The 25,863-nt window shown below is 38.2% G+C and overlaps 3 protein-coding genes across 6 annotated transcripts in view; 2 read left to right on the forward strand and 1 right to left on the reverse strand.

Annotated features, from left to right (window-relative positions):
* LOC137127617 (protein shisa-5-like) lies at nt 1–10,587 on the reverse strand. Its single transcript, XM_067504837.1, has 5 exons — nt 10,276–10,587; nt 8,802–8,952; nt 7,986–8,125; nt 3,184–3,429; nt 1–2,251 (listed from the first exon to the last, which is right to left on the reverse strand). Exons 1-5 carry the CDS (start codon nt 10,340–10,342, stop codon nt 2,088–2,090), a joined length of 768 nt encoding a protein of 255 aa, XP_067360938.1. The 5' UTR covers nt 10,343–10,587; the 3' UTR covers nt 1–2,087.
* Nucleotides 10,367–13,989, forward strand: LOC137127618 (protein shisa-4-like). 2 transcript variants are annotated; one of them, XM_067504840.1, is made up of 5 exons: nt 10,367–10,480; nt 11,904–12,066; nt 12,235–12,383; nt 12,851–13,000; nt 13,660–13,989. In XM_067504840.1, the coding sequence occupies exons 1-5, from the start codon at nt 10,435–10,437 to the stop codon at nt 13,824–13,826; spliced, it is 675 nt and encodes a 224-aa protein (XP_067360941.1). In that variant the 5' UTR covers nt 10,367–10,434; the 3' UTR covers nt 13,827–13,989. The 2 variants fall into 2 exon arrangements, with proteins under 2 accessions (XP_067360941.1, XP_067360940.1); XM_067504839.1 differs by lacking the exon at nt 10,367–10,480 and adding an exon at nt 11,333–11,472.
* Nucleotides 13,990–17,102: 3,113 nt separating this feature from the next.
* Nucleotides 17,103–25,863, forward strand: part of itga7 (integrin, alpha 7) — a 29,059-nt gene continuing 20,298 nt past the window's right edge. For 2 of the 3 annotated variants that reach the window (XM_067505317.1, XM_067505319.1), the window contains exon 1: nt 17,104–17,621. In XM_067505317.1, the coding sequence (XP_067361418.1) occupies nt 17,413–17,621 (209 nt within the window). In that variant the 5' untranslated portion in view covers nt 17,104–17,412. Of the gene's footprint in view, nt 17,622–25,863 lie in introns of all 3 variants that reach the window. The other variant, XR_010914475.1, reaches the window with a different exon arrangement.

Below are 25,863 nucleotides of genomic sequence, written 5' to 3' on the forward strand. Positions count from 1 at the left end.
TTGGAGAACAGAAAATATTTTATTGAGCTATGTGTGATTTATAAACAAAATGAAAGTTATATGCACGTTAAAATAGCATCACTGACAATTATTCTTGGACGAGAGAAACAGATGGAACCAGAATAAATCTGTTTTCACGTTTTACACAATAAGTGTAAATGGCTATGATACACAAACACAAATTCTCCAATTCAAGTCATATTTCAAAATCAACACAAGTCAAAGGACGGAAATCATAGACAAAAAACAACCATACTAACAGATTTGAGACAGAAGGCAAGCCTACACTGTCACTCAAAAAATATGAAGGTGCATCTGATCTACAACTAATGCTGCAAGTCAACATAATTTGTTCTGAACATGTTAGAGTAATACAATGAATGAGAATAAATCGTCTTTACATATGTGAAAGGATTTATTCTGTACCTTGATATTTTTCAGTACACGCACAGACAAATTACTTGGTCAATGTAAGAACCTAGCACAAAGTCATATGATAACATTATTCCACTTTCATTGGCTTGCATGTTATCTTAACCAAGGAAATTCAAAAGGCAGAGACTTGAAACAGGATGGCTCAAAAGATCAAAGTGTGGTCTGTCCCATGAGCGGTGACTGTACCTCACCGAGTTCTGCTCAGTTGGAGGAAAAAGGTCACTTAATACTATTTTCAAGTAATTTCATTTAGCAGAAAGCAGAAGCAATGGCTTTATTACAAGAAAACACAAGCCTTCTTCACTCTACTCACTTATTGGTAAGACAAACAAAGTTACATTTCCCAAAACCTCTGATTTATACTGGTGCTTATAATGGCAATGCTGATAATGACAAGTAAACAAAAACAATATGATGAAAGACAATGTTGTATATGAAAATGATGCTAAAGATTCACAACACGACAGTTTGAGTAGCAACTAAAGGATCTAAAGCTGAAAGGCTTAATACAATTTTGGACGAGTTCCACTGCCAACAATAATGTCAAAAATTAAACTGAATAAAAGCAGTTTAGTAGCTACAAGTAGCAACAACACATGTACAAATACCAACAAATAAATAGAAAATGAGAATGACATGCACATTTTGGTTTAATAGAAGCAATATGGTCAAGAAGGCACAACTGTTTTTTGCATTTTGTTTGTCGTGTCATTTTAGTTGACTATGTGAATGTAAAGCAATAAATGTCCTTTGGTTAATTCAATCAGCTTCCCTTTGCATTGCAGATTAGTTGACATACACAGCTAAAAGATGTAAACCTGAGCTGAAAAAAACAAAACAAAAAAACATCACATGTAGATAAACATCTGAAAATCTAAATGTAAAGTCTATGTACAAAGTTTATTTTGTTGAATTGGCATTATGGGAGTTCCCTTTTGCTGAGTTTTAAAGAAGACCCTATTACACACTGAATAGTGGTAGTCAACTGACCTTGACATGTAGCATTTTGGACATGGTGTATTAATGAGTAACATTTCACACACTGAGCATTATGAACCTTGCTAAACACCACAAAAAAACAGTGCATAAAAAAAAGGTTAAAAGGACTTGATCGGTCTGAAGTACTGGAAGAATGCAATGAGATTATGGCCAAAAACACAAAACTCCCAAGTCCCACCCGAGTCTGACTGTGGTCACTGTAGATAAAAAAATTAAAGAAATCAGTCAGGTTGTGCCAGTGTGTAGTAGGAACAAATAGTAGGAGGGAGATACTAAAACATGTTCAGAAGGCTGAAATATGCCAAGGCAATTAGTCTACTCTGTAATCAGGCTCAGCACTTTCATGTTTTATTCACCAGGATGACTATGATGGACTCATTTAAAAATATATAAAACTATTTCACCACTATATCCATGCAATACAACCCAAGAGGTATCACCATTTTCACTTGGCAAAAGAAAAGATGCACTTCAACAGATACAAATGTGTCTTAACATTCTGATATTTAATGAACAAATATATATCAAAACACTCAGGAACAACTCTGTTCTTGATTTGGGTTGCACATTTCCATTCTACCAAGTCCCAAAGTGTTGAAGCATGTTTAAAGTGGCTATGAGTGCAACACTGTGGTCCATTATCCATACTTGGGTTACGATCCAACATAATCCGGGTTGTATGCAGGCTGGGCTAGGTAATCTGTGTGTGGGGTTGGAGCGTTGGGATGAACAACAGGCTGAATAGGGTACGGTGTCTGGCCAGGAGCGAATGCAGCCTTGCTGTAAGGCATCGGGTTGGGGGGGTAGGCAGGACCGGCTAGACACAGAAGAAAAACATGACATTATGAAAGGGCTCAAAAAGGCTCAGACTGTAACCACACTTAAGTTTTGTGTAACAAAGCAGATATAAATGAGTAGTTCCCAAAAATCCAGCAATGACTCAACTGTATACAGACAGCAGTTATCCCACCTCCACTTCCCACTGCAGCTATTCTGAAGCACCAAAATTGCATAATGTCTCCACTATAATGTGTCATTACATTTCGCGAAAGGCTGCCTTTATGAAAAAAAAAAAAACACTATGTAATTTTCAACTTTGTGTAATGACAACATTAATCCTAAAAAAACAACAACAAACAAACCTTCCCTTCTGCTCATTCCCAAGACATATGGTTTGAAAATGCAACCCTCTCACACTCTTAACAAGTAGTGTAGTTGAGTTTATAAACCTTTTTATTTAGGGCACTTAGCCAACTCTCAGAATCAGAAAAACCATGATGTTAATTACTTTGAATAATGTTTCTTTTTCAATCTGACCATAATAACCATGGACTCGAATCTAGTTTGCCATTACAAACAACTGTTCCTGTTCTTGCTCACAATGACTTACATGAGATACCTCTAGGTGCCACTGCACTGTCCGAATCTCAAAAAGATTCTAGGTGAATTTAGTAGATAATCCTGTTGTTTTTTTCTTTGAAAAAAGTGATTGTGTTATATAAGCTTACAGGCAGAAACATGTTGTTATTGGATGCAAGATGCTGCCTATTAGTGCAGCAGTTCAAGCAGCTACATGCCATTTTGATACGGTCTAATAATACTGGTAGAGTAGTGAAAAAGGAAAACTGTCCTTTGTTAGACAGCAAGCTGCTGTAGCAATCACCTTTTCTACTTATCTCTTCAAATTCACAGTAAACCAAAAAAAAAAAAAAAAAAAAACAAAAACAAAAAAACCCCCAAAACACTCACTGGCTTCCTGATACGTTGGAAGTGGACCTGGTACATATGGTTGTCCTTGGTAGGGCACTGGTGGCATGGGCTGAGCTACAGAGCTATGGGGCATGGGCTGGGTTCCATAACCTGGCTGCATAGGTGTGGCCTGGTAGGGCGGGTACTGATAGCCCAGAGGATGCACAGGTGTTGCAGTTGGTTGTCGGGGGTAATGCTGAGTAGTGCTGGTGACCACTGTGGTGTGGGTGGTGGGAGCCATCACAGCTGTAAGCAAGAAACAGGTAAACAGATGAGTAATACATTTCACATGGACTAGGCAGAAGTGTAATAATAGATTAGGGGAAAAGAGCTATGGGAAAAATTGTCCATTACTAATAAAAAAAAATGACAGCACCAAACTCCTAGTAAACAGGTTAACAAGCATTTGCACTTGATTCACACTGGGAAGTACAAAGTATTACTACGTTAAACAAAAGAGAAGTTCTGATTTCATGCAGTTAGCACAGCCTGACTGAAACCACAACTTCTGCATTAATCCTGAGAGAAAAAAATGATGAAATGTTTTCAAATAAATGGTTTTGTATCCTGAACCTTTACAATTTTAGTTTCATTAATGCCATAAAATCTTTTTAGAGAGGGTTTAGGTAATGACAAAAATATATTTAATGTTTTAAAGCCGCTACATTTAGATGTCTATTGGGGGGCCTGGTGGCTCAGTGGCAGAGCACTGGGTTGGAATACAGAAGGCTGCGGGTTTGAATGGTGGTGTGGCCCCACACAGCCATCAAAGGTGACCTTGGTTCCGGACCCAAGGCCAGACAAGATGGGAGGTTTGTGGCAGGAAGCATGTCATGCCAAATCAACATGCGGAACATCTTCCACTGTGGCAGCCCCAGATGAAACAAACTGCAAGCTGTTGATGTTATTTAGATGTCAAAGAAAAAAAAAGGGCTTTGGGTCTGTATGCATCATGTGCTAAGCTTGGTTTGGGTGCTCGGTTTTATCTTAATAGTGGAGGTTGTTCACTCAAAGCTACAATTGTGCATGCTGTTTATGTCCAAATGTTCATATGTAATAGTAAAGTACTCCGGTCTTTTTAGTAAAGAAGATATAACATTATCTATTATTAAGTATCAGGTCTGTAAGAACAATAGCATAATATCTGACTTTATGACAGACAGACTATTTTTCAGCTAAAATCTTTGTAGATTTTGGCAAAATTATAATCAACGTGTTTTAAAATGATGTTGTATTTGTGATGGATATCAGAAAAACCTCTGAAAGTCTACATTAAAGCAGGCAACTGCATATGTACCAGGATCTTTCGAGTGGTGGTAGTAGCCCAGCATTTTACACTAAAAAGTAGGTGTTTACCAATACTGACCTCTGTTTGTTCTGCAACAAAGCCAAAATTCCAAATTTGTTGTCTGCTCGAAATAAGAATGTGCAAAGCAGAACCAGTTCTAGTCTATTTTTTCCACTTTGCTTAGAAACTAAGAGTTTGGCTTAGTTGTCAGCCCTCCACACATGCTCAGTAAAAAAAGAATCACCCTGGGTGTCTATGTAACAGAGAGTTAGTCGAAGTCAAACTGAATCTAAAAATGTCATCTCTGCATATTTAAATTTGACTCAAATATGACTCAAAAGGAAAAAGTAGACACTTTTGTTTAAGAGAGTACTGTCTCTCCCTACATGCCCACTCCCACCTCTGCAACCGAGCATTAACTACACAACATTGTACACAGGTGTATGGTAGCATTGTAGTAAAGCAAATGTTAAGTGCTGTAACATTTTGAGGCAAACCCTAAAAATTTGTGCGGACTTGTAACATTTCCACTTAAGGTGTAAACCTGTAAATGCAAAAAGATAAAATAGTTACAAGATTTATCTGTGTGTTTGTGTCAATGATTCATTCTCTCACCATGTGTTTTTTCCCCTATCAGTGAGAGTCATCATGACCACTTCCTGTAAATGCTGTGGGATGGTCTTTTTCTTTTCATGTGGTAGCTGGGAAAACTATGAGTCACCCGAGGTGGAGCACTAACATTCCGGGATCTAATCCAGACATGCTACACTTCGAGTCGGGCAATCCATATTCGTACTTGTGTTTTAGTCTACCACTGCTTTATGCCAGAATTCCTTCAGGGTATGGTCAAAGCTGAAAAAGCTGGACCAAACTGACAGGAAGATTGCCACTCGATTGCCAGTTCAAATACACATACAACTCTGCTGCTTTGTTCAACAATAGGAACTTTCGTTATCAAAGGGTGAATAAAAGTGATACCTGGATTAATGACTATAGAGAAGAGAACAAGAGAAGAAATAATGAATTAACGTAATATGAAAACTAAGTAGACATAAACTGGAATTAAATCCACACGGCTGTAATGACTAGAACTGCAGATAGAGGCGATCTATCACTGACTGCACAAAGATCATTAAAAAGTTAGATGTGAAAAAATGACATCCTGTGGTTTAATTATTCTATGTGCAAACTGTTAGAATGTCTTTCCTCACCAAACTGAAAGTTTACAGCTGCAAACAGATAAAAAATACATTTCACATGGACTAGGCAATGTTTACTGACAGATTAGGGGAGGACAACTATGGGAGAAATTGTTAATTACTAATTTAAAAAAAGACAGCATCAAACTCCCTTTCACCAGGTTAACAAGCATTTGCACTACATTAAACAAAAGAGAAGTTCTGATTTCACACAGAGAAGTAATTTCCTAATTCCACAAATATACAAAAATGACATCAGAGTGCCTTAATCTGATGGAATTTAATATTTACATATAATACTCAAAGAAACGGGGAATAAAATTAATGTGTAACAAGGATATGTTTTTAGTCCAGGCATTAATAAACTTACTCTTTGGCAGATAAAAGTAACATAAACAGCCACTTGAGCACATTTACTACAACACATGGATGATTACTAGCAGATTTAAAACAGTAGTTTTACAAGAAAGACCATTTTGAGTGGTGGCTTAACTTAAAGTATAGAAATGCTCCATACATAGCAAAAGAAGATACAAAATGTTAAACACATATTTACCATTCACTGATATTGCACACTGTATTTTGCAATAACAATTTGCTCCAAACATGGTCAAGACTCAAAACTACAAGTCAACCTGCCTGATGTGATATATAAAATAAGTGTGAAGAGTTAGTTAATTACACTAGCATGGGAGATCTTTTGCTTTGTTGAGCAAGGGCAACTTAAATGCTTTTCCTCTGGTTCATCCTAGCAGAGTCTTGCATGTGCAGAAAACATTTTTATCATGTCTATGGTTCTAACTCGCAGAAAAGAAAAGGGTCCTGAAAAAAGCAGAATAAAGGAATACATGGCATGGTAGAACTACAGCAGCATTCAAGTTTGGCATAAAACAGCAAACATCTCAGTGTCACACATCCTTTGCATGTGATTGTAATTTTGGGGAACATTAGACCAAATTCTACTCGGTGTCCCAGTGATTGTTATTAGTCAGACCAAGTTATTGCAGCAATGAGGGTCATGTGGTGGGTGGACCAACACTCCCCAAATGATTCCCCTGATCTTCTGCTTTCAAAACTAGAAGGGCAAAAACTCCAACACACCGGAAACCAAGAGTTTGACAGATACTGCATGTCTACACAGGGTTTAGCTACTCTCGACAGCCAGTGAGCGTCTCAAACTGTCTAAGATGTTGGTTGCATGCATGTTGGAGCAACATGTTGTGGAGGCTGCAGAAAATGTCACAACATACCTCTCACCGTTTTTTCTATTTACCAACTGTCTGTTTAACTGCTTTACATTATCAATTGTTTTCGAACTCGGCTCTGTATACTGTATTTGTAAATTTAAAGTTTGGCCATTCTGACAATCCTAAAGAAGAATACAACAGCTATTATTACTCCTGAACGTGGGTTTATCTTAGGTTTACTACTAATGATGTGAAAATAATTAGTCAGGGTTTAGTGCACAGTTTAGTTTTAGGTAATTAAACCATATTAGGTTCACGTGAGTTTACAGGGCAGATGATAAGAAACTGGGCAGTGTCCAACACTCTGGGATAGTTCCTTATGTGCAAAAGTGGTTACTTTTGTAACTCTAGAGAAATGTTGTCACTGGTGTTTTAGTAACAGCAGAGGAAGAACTGATCTTTCAAAAACAAAAACTCAAATTCATATTTGATACATCACCCACCCCTAATTGCAATTTATAAAGAAAGTAAAACTGAGCATAAGAAATATAAATTAAATGTATTTTATGCTATTGTGGGTGATTAATCTGGCTTTGGTCAATAATTGTTGTAGATTCTATCTCTACCAGTTGTTATGTGAGTAAAAACCTTTTGCATCTTTCATCTTATATTATGTATCTTTCTGTAAAATTTAAAACTAGGTAAAACTGAAGAGCATTAAAGAGCATTAGATACTTTACAGGTTACAAAACATCATCTCAATGCTATTACCATGCCTTTTGCTTTTTTCCTAAGTGTCTGTTTATCTAAAACACCTGCCTGACCACTTTTGCGTAAACCTGCTATTGGGCAGATCCAGGATTTGATCAGTTCCCCATTTGGCTTGTAAAGTAGTAAACCACACAACCAGAGATACTGAAGAAAGAAAATATATGAGAGTAGTCAAATTTTTAGTGCCAAACTTTTCAAGAGTACCAAATCATAAAACTGGATGAAGTTCTGAACTGCGGAAACGTTAGCTGTTGCAAATATTGAGGTTGTCAACCTCTTGGCCAAAAACTGCTGCTTGTTCTGTGGGCAAAATCATCACCACAACCATTATTAAGCGATTAGTGGACGGCTACTTACGTCGTGGCTTGCGACACATCTTGTACAGACAGCAGCAGGGACAGACACAGCAGCAGATGAAGACGAGCAATGCAATTATACAGGTGACAATGCCAAAGATCAAGGGCACTGATGGGTAACGAGTGAACTCAAAAGACTCACTGAAAAAGAAACAAACAAAAAATAAAATTAGTGCTCGCCAGGAATAAATAAACAATATTGTAATTCATATAGATATAAGAAAATGTATAATATATACCCAGATAAATAGCTGAAAATGGTTGGTTTTATCAGTCAATTTAAAATGATTAATAGATCACTAGTGATATTTTTTCTAAAAAGTGTGATAGTGTTGAATACATTTTTTTAACAATTTCCTTTGTCTACATGCACCATACTAGCATTTCTGATTTAGTTGCATTACATCCCACAACATCCTGCAATTACCCACAAACACATAAAAAGCCAATGAGTTTAATGTAAAGAAGACCTGCAGATTAGCTGTTAATGCTTCATTATATGAAGCATTAACTAAAGTATATACTAAACATGTTCTATAAATCTATATTAATCTGTTGGTGGTAATGTGAAATAAGACTTCTTGTGCAAGTTGCAGCTGGTTTACTCATTGGTTCTAAGCTGGGGGTCGTGCACAGGAAGAAATTGCTTCCTGTTTTGTGACTGCATAATGGGGTGTGAGAAAGTGTCTACTGTGGTTATCCAACGACAAACTTGACAAAAAAGATTTAGAAGGGACATTTAAATCTCACACAAATGAAGTTAGAGGCAATTCACTTTATATTTTATTCTATCTAGAGAATAAAGTAAGTAGTATACCAGTTGTCTTGTTCATCCTCAGTGAGGCGCAAGACACCTGAAGTACAGCAGTATCTGTTAGTGCAAGAACCACAGCAAAACCTTCCATAGGAGCATTTCTGGGCATGGTGGTATGTGTTATATGTGTAGGCCTTACAGTCATCGTCCCAGGCTGAAACAAAGCAGAGAGAGAAAGCGGAGAAGAGCGAGACAGTTTAGCCTTGTTAACACTGGAGACAAAGCTGTAGGTGGGATTTACTTGTCAGAGATGGGTAAATAAACATGAAAGATTACTGAAACACACATATAGTTAAACCCACCTAAAAAGCCAATGCTGCTAATTTTACAAGTATATTATATAATAAATCCAACCAAGCAGAAACATTTATTTAATTTCTCACTATTTATGACATTTTATAGAAAACAAAGCCTAATTATAATCATTAATTCTAAGAATAGTTGCAGCAAATTTTTTAAATACTTTTTTCTTTTTTGTCCTTTTGGCTTATCCTGTGACTTCAGAGTTACCACAGCGGTCTAAATCCGCATGTTGATTTGGCACAGTTTTCTGACAGTTTCTTAGCCCCCCCCCCCCCCCCAGTTTCTAACAATGGAAAAATACTGATATTAGAAAACTAGACTCCACTGCTACGGAAATATATACACATTAGCCACTTTACTAGCTGAAAGTAATTCAATTTAATAACTGTTACAACAGCCCTGCAATAAATCTTCCCCTTTGTGAAGGTTATATGAGGTTCAGTTCAGTTGAAAATGTTAATTAGAGATATTGATTTAATGTAATTGTCAATTTCAAGTTGGTGTAAAATTAGGGGTGTAATACTTGTGTCTCAAATGTTGTGCCCACCATAAGAAGTCAAGTTGAATCAAGGGTACACTTCAATTGCACAATGAGCCACTGTCCAGCAGTTGTACCAAACCTCTCTGAAATGGTTTAATCAAAAACTACATTTTTTGGGGGGGGTTGCATTAATTAGTGCTTCCACTAATACGGGGGGGTTCAGAGTACGTTTTCCCGGCTGTGAATGTGAAGGAAGCACAGGTAATAATCCTGTAATAGATAAAAGGACTCTGAAGGGAAACGCTAACGTTCCATTATTTATGACGACGTTATAGCACAAACAACGTTACCGATAACGTTACCGTTCAACACACTGACAATGATTAGCTTCCTGCTAATAGAAATGTGTGGTGTGTATTGTTTGCTCGGGTACCTAATAGTGACCCAACGCAGATACTGACATTAAATTGATTCAACATTCACGAAACAAACTAATGCTAAAACTTTTTTTTTAATTAACGACAAAAACCAACAAGCTTAACGTTAGCTACTTTTGTTTGAGCCCAGTTTGTAACGCCAGCTCACGTTAACGTTACAAGTCGATGTGCGCTATATGTGAAAACACGCAGTTTATAAAACGACGACAGAGAAACGAAAGCGAGAAACTTTGGCATTCAAAGCAAGCGGACTTACCAAATACATGAGAAGACAAGACCACGAAAAAAACCAACAGCACAACACTAGGCAGGCCTGACGCCATGGTCACTTAAACAATACCGGATACAGACAGAAAAGTGGGGATCTCCTCCAGCACAGCTGGGAGGGGAAGGCGGTCTGGACTGATCTGGATGGATGTGCTGCTTGCAAAGATCGTCTATGGCTACAGCGGGCTCACACGGTTAGGGTTCCGCCCATGTTCAGCCGACTTTTCCTAAACGCTATTTTCTCACAGCTGTTTTCGCTTCGCCTTGCTCTCAGTAAAAACTTAACTTACTAATCATATTGTCCAAAGAATAACTTGCAGTAAATACATGTGTCACCGCAGCTCTTTAAAGAAAGGAAAGAAATGTACGGTCTAAGGCTACGGAAAAGCAGGGGTGCAAGGGGCGGGGTTAGAAAGTCGAATGGTAGAGAGAAACTGTTTTTGAGTAAACAATAATAAAATCATTTTTAGTAATTAGTTATCTGTTATGAATGGCTAAATTGTATATTCAATAGAGTCAAACATGCCCAAATTAATTAAATTAAATAACTCAACTTGTAAATGTATTTAACCTATATTAGTGAGAGTAACTTATATAATAGTATATATTGTTATTATATTCTGAATAGCCTACCTATGGAAAGATTTTGAGAAGATGAATAGAATAGAAGAAGAAGCTTTAGTATCATCATTGAGTACACATGCATGTTACACATACATGTTACTATATGTTCGGTCTGTTTAACTCATCCTCCCCGCAGAGCCGCCACGGGCAGGTCCCAGGGAGCTGGCTGGGATTTGATCAGGGAGACCTCTGCATCCCAGGCTGATGCTCTACATATGAGCCAATGGACACAGACATGTAAAAACTGTAAAAACTGTAAAACCTGGCAACTAGGAATATAGATACTATAAATACAATAAGGTAATGAGACATCCATGGACTTTATGTTGTTTGGATTAAGCAACAAATGCTATAATATTATTTCACAAATTATCCAGTGATACTTTGAGTCTCACATGAAATGAGGAATGTGGTTGGGTTACCTGCTGTAGGGTGGGACAGACTGGTTGAAACTATTTTCTAGTCCGAGTCACTTCCTTATCACACTGCATTATGGCAGTTATGGTTCTGAGTGTTCTGTCCACTCTTGTCTTGTGTATGGTTCTTCTCCCGGCTGTATGGGGTGAGTTTTGGTTTGGTTTTCAATAGACTATGCGGACAGGCCCGAGTGAACTTGAGAGGAACCTATAATTATATGTGTCGGCTGGATAAGTACATGTGATTTTACCTCTTAGAAGGACCATTAGCAGTGATACTTGTTCTGAGCTAGTACTCGGCAATCAGACAAAATATTAAATCCACCTGGTTATTTTAATGTTATTTTGGACAGGGGTTAAACATCAGTGCTCTGACTGGTCTGTGACTCTGCAGCCCTGAAGCAGACTGTGCTTCACCATATACACCAGAACAATAAAAAAACAGGTTGTATTTAGGTTGTGGCCGATTGGTGTAAATGTGGATATTTAACATGCACCCCCCCCAAAAAGTGCCCTAGTTAAGCTTGTTAACCATCAAATTATAATATCTTTTATTACTCTTCTCCCTGCATTTTAGGTGTTACTTATTCCTGTACTAGCTACTGGGACCACGATGATTTCTACCACGACACTAAGCAATGTGGCTCTCAGTACTGCTGTGGAAACTGCAACAAGAAATACTGCTGCAGAGAAAAAAAGTACCAACTAACTCAACAAAAACAAGAACAATGTCCTGCAAGGTGTGTTCCATTTTGGAACCTGTGTTTCTTTTACCACATTACAAAGAGTAAAAAAAACAAATGAGCATTACAGAATATATATTTTGTAACAGTGAGATCAGTAAAGGAGCAAATCAGCAATGAATGTTTGAAAATAACCTGCAACTAATTTCTCTTTCTATTCCACAGGCGTAAAGTCAGCATTGCCATAATTCTTGGAGCCATTTTCGGGTCTATTTTTGCCCTTATTCCCTGTGTGGCTCTGGTCATCTGCTGCGTAACTCCTTGCTGTTTGATCCACAGGAAGTTTCAAGAAAGACATAACCAAAGGGAACAAAGTAGGACAATTTGTTGGTTACAATTTAATTTATGCAGGGAATTATAATTCAAATTGTGTATTTTTTTTACATGTACAGTAAGAGGAAAACTCAGCATTCTAGAAAGTACACTTTTCATTGTCTTATCAACAACCACTCTCTTATCTGCTATATGAAGTTAGTGCCAGCAAATTTAGCCACATTCAATTCAGTTTGTTTAAACTGTCAGAATAAGAAGCCAAGTGGGAAAAATGTTTTGTAAATGTATAATGTTTACATTTTAAAGCAGATTAAATAAATTCGATAGAAATTGAACAGCTGGTAGGCAATTTCTTTACCTTTGGATTGTCTCAATTAAATTTTGTCCCTTGTTTCCCAAAAAATCAGACCTTTTTCTCAAAACAAAAATCTGATCTTTTGTTTCAAGTAGATGGAACTTTCCCACAGTAAACCCTATTAAACTAAACTAAGTGTCTTCATTTATCTAGATCTGATAACCATTGTGAACGTACCCCAGCGGCCACTTCCCACCTCTGGAGTTCAGGTCTCCTTCCCTGAATACCAGTGGGTACCTGTGGAGCCTGGATTTGGAGAGCCACCCCTGCCAACAGCACCACCACTTTCTTACCTGGAAGCTAGTGAGTTCCTTTATTACACCTTTAAGTTTGCTAATCAAGTCAACCTATGACTGTCTTTTAAAGCCATTAAACCTGAGGAATATAAAGACCACCTGTAAGAAGTTTGTACTGCTAAAGTTAGATTAAGGAATTAGTTATTCCTAAATATGTAGTGTGAGCTGCAAGGTTTTGAAGGATAACTAGTGCATATTTTTTTAACTCCCAACAAATCCAAAAAAATCCAATCCAATTGCTCTTACTAACTAGTTTAATGTTTAAGTCAAATAAATCAAACGTTTAGTGTTGACACCTACTAATGACCAAATGTGTTTTATTGTGTATTAAAGATTAAACTTGAACTTTAATACTCACAGTTAATATTTTCTACAACCTAAAGTGCCCTGATAATTTAGGAAATTAGTTTGTACTAAAAAGTAAAATTATCCATTTATAATGTGCCTTTAAAGGATTATTCTCCTATAATGAAAAACTTTACTAGGAAGGTACAAACACTGGACTGAGCCGAAAAAAAAGAAATTAGACAGGATAGGGACATCTTGTCAGTGGGCATGCTAACAGTAACAAAGAAAATCAAATATCCTTTACAATTATTGTTAGAGTCTAAGTTAGCAAAGCAGTTTTTGGGAACAATAAACCAAATATTTGTTTTGTCTTTTCAGCTGATCCAGCTCACTTCCCAGCTCCATTCAGTCAGGGGCATCCGATGTACCCCCTCCAACCTCCAGGACAGCCTATTGCATCATCTCCACATCTGGCCGAATATTCACAGCTACCCTGTAACCCGTCTTATGGCACACAGGCCTTTACTGGTAGTTTAGAAAATTAAAACACTTCACTGCATTTCTTATGAGAACACGTGAATAGATTGTGTTGCTATAGTGGAATGTGGTGGATGTTAAATATATATACTGTATATATATGTGTGTGTGTGGGTTTACGTGTTTACTTTTTTACTACTCTTTTTTAAATAAACTTGAGCTGCCACCAGAGGTCCTCTTTGACTTGCTTTTATTCTCTCTTTAAAAAGTTGACAGTGCTGCATGCTACACATACGCAATGAACCTATATATGTGATTTAAAGACAGTCTCATGATTAAGCACATGTATCGTTCTTGCATATAATTACGATTGAAACTGAACTTAGCTTAACCACTTAATATACAAGACATGTACAGAAGCTTACAGTCTTGTGTTATTTTTAAATGGTAAATAATTACTTATGCAGTACAATGCAAACAGACTCCACCTTCAAACTGGTTTGATGTAAACTGTGTTGTCACTCAGTTACAGTTTACCTACCACACAATTGCCATATAGATCATGCCTTGCAGAACATTTACTGGAAGTGCAGAAAGACTGCACATTTACATATGACTCTTCTGTTCTTGTTCTTAATAAAGAGGAAGGTCTCTCTTGTGTTGACTTGTTGCTGAGAGAAAATATGCAGAGGTATAAAACATTTACAGTCAGGCTGAAATCACACATAAAGGACACAGATTGACTGCACATCTGAAAAAATACCAGGTCCAGATTGAACCATTCTTTTTCATTTATTCTAATTTTTTGTAGATATTCTTCAAAACAACAGAAACTGTAACTGACCAGCTTGCTTTACAAACTCTCTTACTGCAAAAGATAAATCATAAAACAGTAACTATGCCTTATAAACCACAAGGCTCAGTTTAGCCTCCTACTTTGGTATCATACAGTTAAATAGCCAGAGAGGGCGCACTTGAATTTAATCCCATAATAAACATCACCACTCCCTCCTATAACACCACACACCACCCATGAATCAATACAGTAATACTGCTGACTTCAGCAGTCTCGGTCGCTGAGATGACAGGGGGCTAAAATGGGAAAAATGACCCTGGCTGTGCACCGGTTGCACACACTGCTTCTGCCTACAGTACATCTAAAACAAGCTCTCTCCTTGAAGTGTGGCTCAGACTGCTAATGAGCACTTGTGGGATGGCAGAGTCATGGACATTGTGACAGATAATCTTTATAGCTACCAATTACTACTGCTTTCTTCCTTACTGTATGTGCCTTTCTTCTTTTTTTTATCCTGTGCTCTATTTCTCCTTCCCACTTTGGAGTCTGGCCCAAGCTCCCATTAAGATGTTTTCAGCATTTTCTGAACACCCCATACCATTTCTATGTTCTGTCTGCTCTGTGGAATCCTCTATGGTGTGTGTTGGTATTTATATCTTACAGCAGAGCTGCCTGGCACATAGATAAAGGACAAGAGATACAGCGATACTGGATATCTGTTTGGATCAAGTTTTAGTTAATAATATCTTGGACTCAAGCCCATGAGCTGTGTGCTGCTGACAAAAACAAACTCCCCAATGTGTGGTCTCATTTTGGCCAAGATGCTCTAAAGAGATACAGACGTCCGTGCATGGAAAGACAAACATTCTTTATTTATGTGTTAATCTGTTCTGCTACATTTAATATCAGAGATAAGTGATAACAAGTTTCCAGCATTATCTATATTTTCATATTTTTACAACTTTCCATTCCTAAGTGTAAATCGGCCCACCATAAAGACATAGCAGAGTGGGCATATCTTAGATTCACTGTGCATCAGTGAATAGAGTAAATAATTACTTTTAAATGTCTTGTTGCAATCCTGCGATTTTCCTTAGTTTTAAGTGTAAAATTGCACAAAAAGTGCAACATTCTACTTGTATATGGCCTAGAGGATTTATCAGACTTGGATGATTGTCTGACTCTTTTAGTGTCATTAGCAGGTTGACTTTTTTTGGTTTCCAGTGGCGTTTCTTGACATTTGTTAGATGGATTGTCATACAGTAAAATGTAGTATGTCCTCCTGAAGATTAAATGTAATAACTTTGGTATCTTCTAACTTCTCATTGAGTGCCAGAAGGTTAAAAGTTGAAATTACTAAATGTCTGCAACATTAAAAGCATTTCAATTGGCTTCAGCTAAATTTTGTGCTTAGTGGCAATTAGCAAATGAACCCATGCTAACATGCTGTAAACATAATACCTGCTAAAAATACAACTCCAATTAAAAGAGTTGGGACAATTTGTAAAATCAATTACTAATTAGTGTATGTCTGATGCCATCATGATACTTTCACATATTTTGTCCTATCAACAGTAAGAAGACTCAGATGTCCATTGCTATTACATAAAAAAAAAGAAAAGCAGAATATGTTTATACTGGAGAACCTTGAACTTCAAATTGGTTGGGATTTCAGATGAATAATAATTGGCTCACTGGAATCTCTCAAAGCCTCCCTCTGAACTACCCGTAGCCTATTAACCCATCCAAGTAAGTTTCAAAACTAAAAAAAAAGGCTGTGTACTAAGTATTTCACCTGTTTCTGTCTCTGGTCTGCAACTGTGTGAGGTTTATTGTACAGAACAGTGGAAGTGACACACTGACAGCTGCACACAAAATGACTTAGAAATGGTTAAAACAGCACCTGTGGGTGCTGTTGCCCACCATGAAGACATAGCAGAGTGGGCATATCAGAGATGCACTATGCTTCAGTGAATAGAGTAAATAATTACTTTTAAATGTTTTGTTGGAATCCTGAGATTTTCCTAATTATGTATCTGTTACCTTTCTCTGTCTGCCTTTTACAGACGAGTTAATGGTCTGTAATAAAGTTTCCTGGGTCACTGTGCACATTTCAACCCCTTTTGTCCCCCAGATTCATTCCAGATCGCTGGCACCAGAAGTCAGATGTCACAGCTTTCAAGCTCAGCCTTTGTGTCTTTATGTTTTCTTGTACCCACAAGCTTTTTAATTTTTAAGGCTGTGCCCCTAATTTTTTCCTTTTTACACTCTTCAAATCTGCAAACACTTGCAGCAAAGCAAGGCCACAGATGGAGGCAGCCCAGACCGTGTGAACTACACAGCAGAGAGAATGGACTGTCTTTTCACCCTCTCTGTGTCTCTCTATTCAATAGCCTCCAAGTATCTTGACAACCTTGCCTGGTATTTTGGCAGCAGTCCCTTGAGTGTTGATGTCAGCTGAGAGAGGGGAGGGAGGGGGGGAGGTGGAGGGGCTGAAAGGGAGAGGGGAGGGGGAGGAGTGAGCGGGCTATTCAAGGCACTTGTCCTCTGTCTCCCTCTGAGCATAGAGGAGGGGGAGGCGCGCATACATTGAGAGAAACACACTCACACATCCGAGTAGCCGCCACATTTTCACAGTCTGCTCTTCAGACTGACAGCAGCTAACAGAGTTGAGAGCCTGCACGACTAAGCCAGGGAAGAAGAGAAAGAGGGCTGGAAACAAGGGAAGCATCCACAGAGGAGACCTCCACAGAATTTGCTCTTTTTTCTGTCTTTTAGCTCACTGGGAGCCATAAAAGGAATCTCCTGTGTACGCGTCTTGAACTGAACTTGCTCTGCCAAAGAACCTGCTCACTGCTATGGCAGCCCTGATGGGACAGAGGAACACTTTTTCCTTCTCACCTTGTTACTGGACCACCCTACTCTGGGTTTTGTCGACCCTTTTAAGCCAAGTGTGGGGCTTTAACCTGGATACTACTCACACTCTGCATAAGTTGGGGGACCGTGGCACCTTTTTTGGTTTCTCTTTAGCACTTCACCAACAGCTCACCCCTGAGCCTCAGAGCTGGTGAGTAGGTGAATGCAGCACTGAGCCTGTCCTATGTGTCCCTGTGTGATTTCTGACTTCAAATGTGTGACATGTTTTATGTGCACCTGCTTTTCAAACCAAGGTTCTCTAGAACACATATGTTCAGTTTAGGGCAGTTTGAATTTTAGCTCTATTTCTATGCTGCACCTGCTCTCAGATCTGCTAAATCACTGCAACACTGATAACTCTGAACTGGGTGTGCTGGAGTTTTAGCATGTGAGTCATGAACAGTAAGAGCTCTGAGTTAATAGAGGGTGATTTATAGTAAGTGGAGAGTGGATGTGCGTAGGCCTGCTGAATCAGCTGCCAGGCAGTGATTTCTTTAAAAGGAAGAAAAGGGTTTTTAAGTGATTTTTCAGGTCTGGTACTGAAGATCTTTTGGCTTTTACATCTTTTGGAGTTTCACATGCTTACAACCAAGATGACATGAGAGTGTCCTACAGTGTGTAGGAGCTGTGTGTCCCGCAAGTGTTCATGGAAGGGTGGTACATGGGTGTTTGCTTGTGTACAGTATGTAACTGTGTTTGCTCTCTGATCAGCTGCTTGCCAAAAACAGCTGTTTTGCTGTGTCTTCCATAAGCCCTGTTCATGTCCTGCAGAAATCATGAATAAATAATAACAACAGGTCTGGACCTAAATGTTGGAAGTGCTTACAGCATTATTATAAATAAGGGGCCATTCACCTCTCCCAAAGAGTAAAGAAAAAAAGAAAGAAATCCATTGACAGAGGTATTCAGTTTTTACATAAGTTAAAGTAGCAGTACATAAAGAAATTATATATAAAAATCCTGTATGTATGACTATTTCTGTACAATTTCACTAACATTTTGTAAACAGTAATAGCATTTTGCTGCTTGTTGTGACATTAATGGTTGGTTTAACCTCATTGTTGCTGTAGACATGCAAAAATCTATGATTCTGAATCTTCCTATCTTAAATAAAGACTTAAAAAGTAGTATTAAGTAGCATTAAATAAAAACCCACTAATACATCTACATAGCTCAAAACTGAGCTTAATTTCCACCTTTAATTATAAATCAAAATTAATAGATGGAAGTGTTATTTACTACAGGTTCCTGTTTTGGAGCTCCATATTTAACCGTTGGCTCCTCAGTTTACCCGATCTGGAGTCCTTCTGTCGCCTGTTAAGACCGGACGGGGGGTTGACATTATCATTAACACAGACAAAGACACATGGTCAGTCAGAGAAGCAGGAGAGGTATGCCACCCCTGTGAAAGTTGCTCACTGTCTAGCAGAATTCCTGGAACTTATTTTAAAACCTGACCATGAGCAAAGTGTTGTGTCAGTCTCTGCTTTGGTGTGGGGGAGCACTCAGAACCAAGGCCTGTACCATTGGGGAATAATTTGAGTTGTAGCAGTTGCAGTAAAGACATTGTCTGATGCGATGCTTCTGCTGTAAATCAGTGGAACAAATAGCAAAGCTGCCAGTACACTGTAACATAATATGTTCTTTATTGAAAGATGACTTTATGATGACTTTATCACTGTCCCATCCCCTTTTAGAAATGAAGCCAGAACCTGATGGACTATATTGTAAGATTTCCCACCATGAAGGATTTATTTCTTTAAAACTGTACTGTGACAGTGCATTTTATAGAGCGAAATGGTGGTTTTTCATTAGAAAATAAATAAAAGGTAAAAATATATTCATTTAAAGATTTATTAATTAAAATAATGAATGTCCAATCGCAACAATCTGTCTTTGGTCTTCCATCCAATGTCGAGGTTAATAATTGGCTCTGTTCAACAGCAACAGGTTATTTCCACCGTGTCTGTTGGTCGTTTGCAGCTGCTACAACAGTAAAGCTGTAGCTGAATAATGAGCTAAAATTGGACTGAAACTCACTATAAACCTCAATGCATTTGAAAATGAACTGTGGGTGTATGACTACATATGACCACCTTCACATCGTCATTACACACAGGCAGGTAAAAATCATTTATTTTTTTTAAATTCAACTTCAATATCTAACTTACTGACTTACCAGACACCAACATTCAATTTACTGTAACCTTTAATAATAATCCCTTCTTGTAAAATACCTACTAATGTTGGCAAGAAAAGAAATTAAATAAGACAACACAGAAATCATTATCTCACCCGATGACTCAATGATGATTTCATCAGCAAAGGGATGAACATTTTTTGTATGATGCTACAGCACTTTCAGTTAGATACATGTATTAAGAGTATTAATGCATTATCTAGATTGCCATACACTTCTGAACTTTCCATTAAGCTTTACAGAAGAGTATCTCTGTGTGTTACTGCAGATCAGGGAGGTTCTGATCCCTCCAGTTGTTACGTGTGCTTTTTATCTCCTGATATCTTGTTTTGAAACTAATTGTGTGAAAACTATTGAAATCAGATGCTATTGACTAATTTTCCCCCTTCAATCATCAAGTTATGGGTTACTGTCGCCTGTAGCCACAGCATGTTTTGCTCACTGTGTTTTGCCTCCTGATTCAATGGTGACCGTGATATCATCACTTTGATGTGCCAGCCTGTGCTTACTCGTGATTGTATGACACAGCCATAAAATGAAGGCGCTTAGTCATCCTGTTTTTTTTCAAAGGCAGAACTGCACAATGCCAGGGCAAAAACATAAATCTTAAATACACGTGTTTATAATGAATGTATTTGGTTCAGTTTTACAGAGTGTGAAAAACCCGACAGCTCCTTTTCAGCATGCCACCAAAGGTCAACCCATGTGACACAATGATCGTCTACTTACTGGGCTGAGGGCATGTAAGGCACATTTAGATCTGGCATCCCAGACATCTGTAAACCTTCAGTATTATCTGTCCTGATTGTTAGTTGCCCTTAACCAGAGGCCCCAAGCTGAACTTTGTCTTCCTTTGCTGTTGTTGCTGATGCCAGACAGGGGATGAGAGAAGAGGGTATTTGAGTCTGATTTACTGTATGTGCGTGTCTGCTATTTATATGACTGTGAGAAGTGTTTCCTCTAATAGTTCTAACAGGAACCCCCCCCCGTGAACTTAGTGTCTTCACCGCATGAGAAAATCAAATGTCATTTATATTGTAGTAAATCTGCCTAAACATGTGACACTTAAATACAAGGCAGCCTACCCCACAAAACCAAAATAACCTAATGATTATAATACAATAATCTATTTTGAAAAGGAATAGGTTGCAATAAAAAAAAATAAAAAATTCTAAATAACATGTCAAAGGGGATGCAGGCCCTAAACCTAACCCTTTGCAACAGTATAATTTTTATTGTTTTACTGTAAGTTTTGATACACTCCTTGACCACTTTTGTTACTTTTATCGATGAAAGAAGCGGAGGCAAAATTAACCCTAAACATACCAAAATAACAAAGCTCATTCAGCTAGAACAAATGTAATTTCATCAGCATAAGTAACAATAAGGAGTGTATAAAAAAGTTGAATTAAAATATGAATGAAAATTATATTATAATATTAAAAACAGAAAAGTTGCCAGTGTGGAAGAAATATGTCATACAGTGGAGTGATCAGTCTAGCTGATGTGTTAAATCATTTTTGGACAACTGTGGAGGATCTATGGCTTCAAACAATGACTCCACAACTACCCAAACTTGAGTAGAAATGTCTGGACCCTATTATACATGCTGCAAGTCTTTATGTCAAACATCCAGATGCTATTGACATGTCAAACACATCTTGTCCAAGATTCTCATGTCCAGCTTTCTCATACAGGCTGGACAGCTTCTGATCTTAGTCTCATGTCTTGTCATTGATTGCCGGCTCATGATTTAATGCAAACGACTTTTCTGTAATATGTTGCTTTGACAAATGTGGGGGTAGGTAATTCTGCTTCCCTGCTGTGAGGTGGGTCACAAATCCGCTGTTATTGTTTGCTGCTAAATCATTTTACCTCTAGAGACTCCTTATCTCTGTTCTCGCCCAATCCTTCTTTGGTGTTACATTTCAATTCCTGGAAATAATTTCCTTTCTGTGAACTTTTTGATTTGCAAAAGAATACATTTTATATGAGGCCATTTGCTTTCTTGCTGAGACTTAGTTAAGAAGATTTATTCCGCTCAAATGTCTGCATGCTAAAAACCACCTGCTGCCAGCATCCAGTTAGCTTGTCATAGCAGCAAAGAATGGAAACATTGAGAGTAGGCGAGTTGGTCTAGTTCCAAATGTAATAAAATCAATCTTTATCTTTAATTCTTTAAAATCGTTTTAGAACTAAAAACTTTGATCTTGTATTGGGACAAAAAAACTATGACTAAACTGAAAACTACTACTTTTGTTTTTGCTTTCATGGGCCACGCAACGTTCTCCGTACACTCCAGTCCAGAATTTTTATAATGTACATGTAGGCGTGTGTTTTAATGAGGCCCAACATCACATTCATATCACAGAGAAGAATTTCTGGGTGCTCATTTGCATTAAAATAGCCAAATAAAAGCTGCTTTTTCAACCTCAGCTTAACAGTTGAGAATGAACCTTCCCCCCTCATCCCCTGTATTCAATTCATGACTTTCCTTTTGCTGCCTCTCTCTCCTTTCAAGTTTGTCCCACAGTAACTCTTCTTGTTAAACCTCTCAGAAGCCATTCATGTGTGCCTCGTAAATTTGGCAATTTCAACCTGTTGCAGCTTATTTATATTAGATATCACAATGACCAATGGGCTCTACAGTTTCACATGCACAGTCAAACACACACACACGATTAATGCTATTTACTGCCTCCCCCTCACTCTCTGTCTATTTAGCATTCTGTCATTCCTCTATTGGACTGCCTGGGGTTTAAGGGGTTGGACAAAAGCTCGGTGGGAAGCAGCGCAGCCTGGCTGAGAGCTTTCAGAAATATTACTGTGTGGACCACGTGCTCATTAGAGGGAGAGGGATGATCTGCAGAGTCAGGAGGAAACACACAACTTAGATCTGATGGAGGTGCAGAAAAAATGCTTAGTTTGGCGGGATAGGAGGAGCGGGAACTAATTCCACATCTGCACTTCAGAGATGTTTGACTGATAAAGTCTAGAGAACCCATGGGAATATGGAACATGGTAATATTTATGTTATGTTCTTGTGTTATTAAAATGAGTTAATGGCTCCTGTGTCATAAAGGAGGTATAATTTCTGTGTTATGTGACATAAACTTCAGCTGTGTCAAAGCATTACTTTGAGTTGACTATGAATATCATATGATCTCTATGCGGGGGAGGTGCACAGGGTCTGATGGAGATGGGAGCTGTGGGGATGAATAAATCATGGCAGGCTTCCTCTTTGATTAAATGTGTGTGTGTCCATGCACAAGTGTGTGTTTGGAGGCAGTTAGGCTGACCAACGACGCAGTTTAATCAATCAGCTGATGGCAGCCCTACTGGGAGCTGATGCTGAATTGAGATCAACCATAAAAAGGGAATGGTGACAGGAAATTACAAGGGATCTGCTTTGTTTGTGTTTATTAAAAGATATTTTATTGATTGGTTGATTGTGAAGGAAAGTCTTTGGGTTCCAAATCATCAAATTACTTCATTCAAAAACACTGGATGCTTTTTGGATAATTGCTTGCTTTTTTGCCTCAGATAGTTTTTAATCTCACAGTATGTTTCTGAACTAAACTGTGGACCAGGGCATTTTGAGAAGGAGCCATAATTATAAGTACCATTATGTTTTATTTGAGGTTGAGGTTTGAACTGAAAATGCTTAAGGATTGATTTACTTTAATCAGTTGTTTAAACACACAATGAACATGATGGGACTATGTTTATGACATGATATGATATGTTTCCTCCAGGACAACACATGAAGGTCAGGTGACCTGAAATATTTGTGAGTCAGTAAATGTGTTTGTCTTTTTGTGTGATACCAAAACATATAGAGTATTGCATTTATCAAATTCAACTAAGACAGTAAAAAAAAGTCAGCCTAAATAAATTAGAGATGGAATATGAGAACAAAAATAGATACGTGTGCGATAGATCAATAGATTGATAAGTAGATAAGGGAGCGATAAAAGGAGGAGATAAAAAAGAACAGAGGAGGAACGGTGTAGGGGCTTTGTCCTCTTTACACTTTGGACCGGGGGGTGTATGCCTGGAAATGGCCGTTCAGTTTTTGATCAATAGTGAGGCAGGTGGTGAGCTTAGGGGTTGTTAAAGATGCATGTGCTGTGAGGCTGGCTCACTTTTGTCCTTTGATACAGAAAGAAACAGTGTTTGATCCGTTCTCTTTCTATTTCCAGTGCCATGTTGAAATTTTTAAATGAATATCAACCTGCCCTCATGATGTACTTGAACAAATCATTTAAGCAGGAAGTTGAGTCACATCCAGGGGCGGTGAACCACAGTATTCCAGAGGGATTTTTGCCCCAACTGGCAGCTGTTCCCGTCCTGTTCTCCTTTTCTTTATTCTTCTTAAACCAACCCATTTCTCAACTGCCTGTGTGGGAGATAATTTAGATGTGAAAAAATGTGGTGATTCTCAGCTTGTTCACCTCATTCTCAGCTGTTGTTTTTTGAAGGAACTTGGGTCAGGTGTGAAGGCAGCATTTTCTCTAGTTCTGTTTTAGTAGACTTTTCCAGTCAATGTTGATCTGTAGTTTATGCAGTTGTCATGCATTCTTCCTTTGTGTACAGTGTGTCCGTAAATGTGTGTACGTGTGTGTGTTTGTGAAAAATTATTCATGCTACTCTATTCCATCTATTACTGTCTGCATGCTTACACATGTTTTCTTTTGCAATCATGTAAGTGTGTTTGCATGTCCAGGTCAGAGGTCACTGTCTTGCCTTAGGCTACAGTGATCCTACAGAGCTCTTGTTTGTCGAGCAACAGCTTCACACTGCCGAGCTCGCCGATTGACAGATGGTAAAGGAACAGAGGAAGTCATCAAACTGAATATTGGAAATGTTTAGGGTGTATTTTTATTCAACATTTCACAAACTTTATTATCCTTGAAAAGCCCACGCCTGGAAAATTCCAAGGATGGGTTGGGTCTTAAAACGCTTGTGTCGACTGTTTCTGACTGTGACTGCTCTTTAGGGCAATTTGTGCTAAAATTAAGTGTGAAAGGGCTTCGGCCCCCTTGGGCGAACTATTTGGATTATGTGCAGTCACATTGAAGCCCTTTACAAGCTTGTGTGGCCTCTTTGTTACTTTCTGATCTGCTGCTCAATATATTGCCATTTTCTTCTTCCACATTATTATTATTATTATATTATTTTTGTCCATTTATAGTTTGCATTTTAGCCTACACTTTCAACAACATAACAGGACTAAATTCTTATAGAATTATGAATAAAATAACTTTCTGCAGATCATCTTCGTGTGTCTTGTTTGACTCTGTTGTTGCCGCTCTTTCAAAGTTTCCATCTCCCGTTTTCAGTGACACACAGGACAAAGGCAGCCTTGGGTTTCACTTAATACCAGGTGACTTTTGTGTGATTTTTTATGTGTATGAATTTTTTAGCCGAGAGAATTTACTTAGCCGCGTGCAGAGGACTGTACGAGCCTGCTGAGCCAAAAAAATAAATAGTCAAAATAGGATTAACAAGCTGACTAAGCGCAACTGACTAAAGCTCTTAACATTTAAACATCAGTCACTGAGATAAAATCGACCACAACTTGTACACAGACCAATTTTTTTCCTCCTTGTTTCGTTGATAATAGGAATAATGGTCACACTGTTTCCCAGTCCATCCCTCTCTACTGAGCCTCAATGCAGGGCAATGCCTTCTGATAGAGAGAGTGAAGGAGGTTGGGTAGGGGAGTGGTGGACAGAACTGTGGAGAGAGTGGTGGGGCCACTGCACGTGCTCCCCTCAATGAACATGTGGTGCTCCCCTCATTAGTGTGTTGCAGTGAGGGACCTTTGTGTCTGTGTTTTATTTGTGATGACTAGCTGGAAAAACAAGGAGGATTTGAGCGGAGCTGATGTAAATTACTTTTGGGGGGTTTGCAGTGGGTTGTAATAAAGTGTTATAAGCTGCCATATTTACAATTCATTATAGATGCAGACAAACCAAACACATCCCATGCTTTGTTGAATTCAGATAAATCAGGTTCAACTGTAACACCAGAATTAATTATCAGTACATAATGCTTACATTCTTTGTTTTATTATGATCCAAATTTTTGGTAATGCTAAAATTACAGTATGTTGGCAATGTCTTTGGGTCTGCTTACTGGTCAGTCCCAAACGATGGTTAAAATCTCAAACTCTACTTGATGAATTAGA

Source organism: Channa argus, chromosome 5 (assembly GCF_033026475.1).
Source record: "Channa argus isolate prfri chromosome 5, Channa argus male v1.0, whole genome shotgun sequence".
NCBI lineage: Eukaryota > Metazoa > Chordata > Actinopteri > Anabantiformes > Channidae > Channa > Channa argus.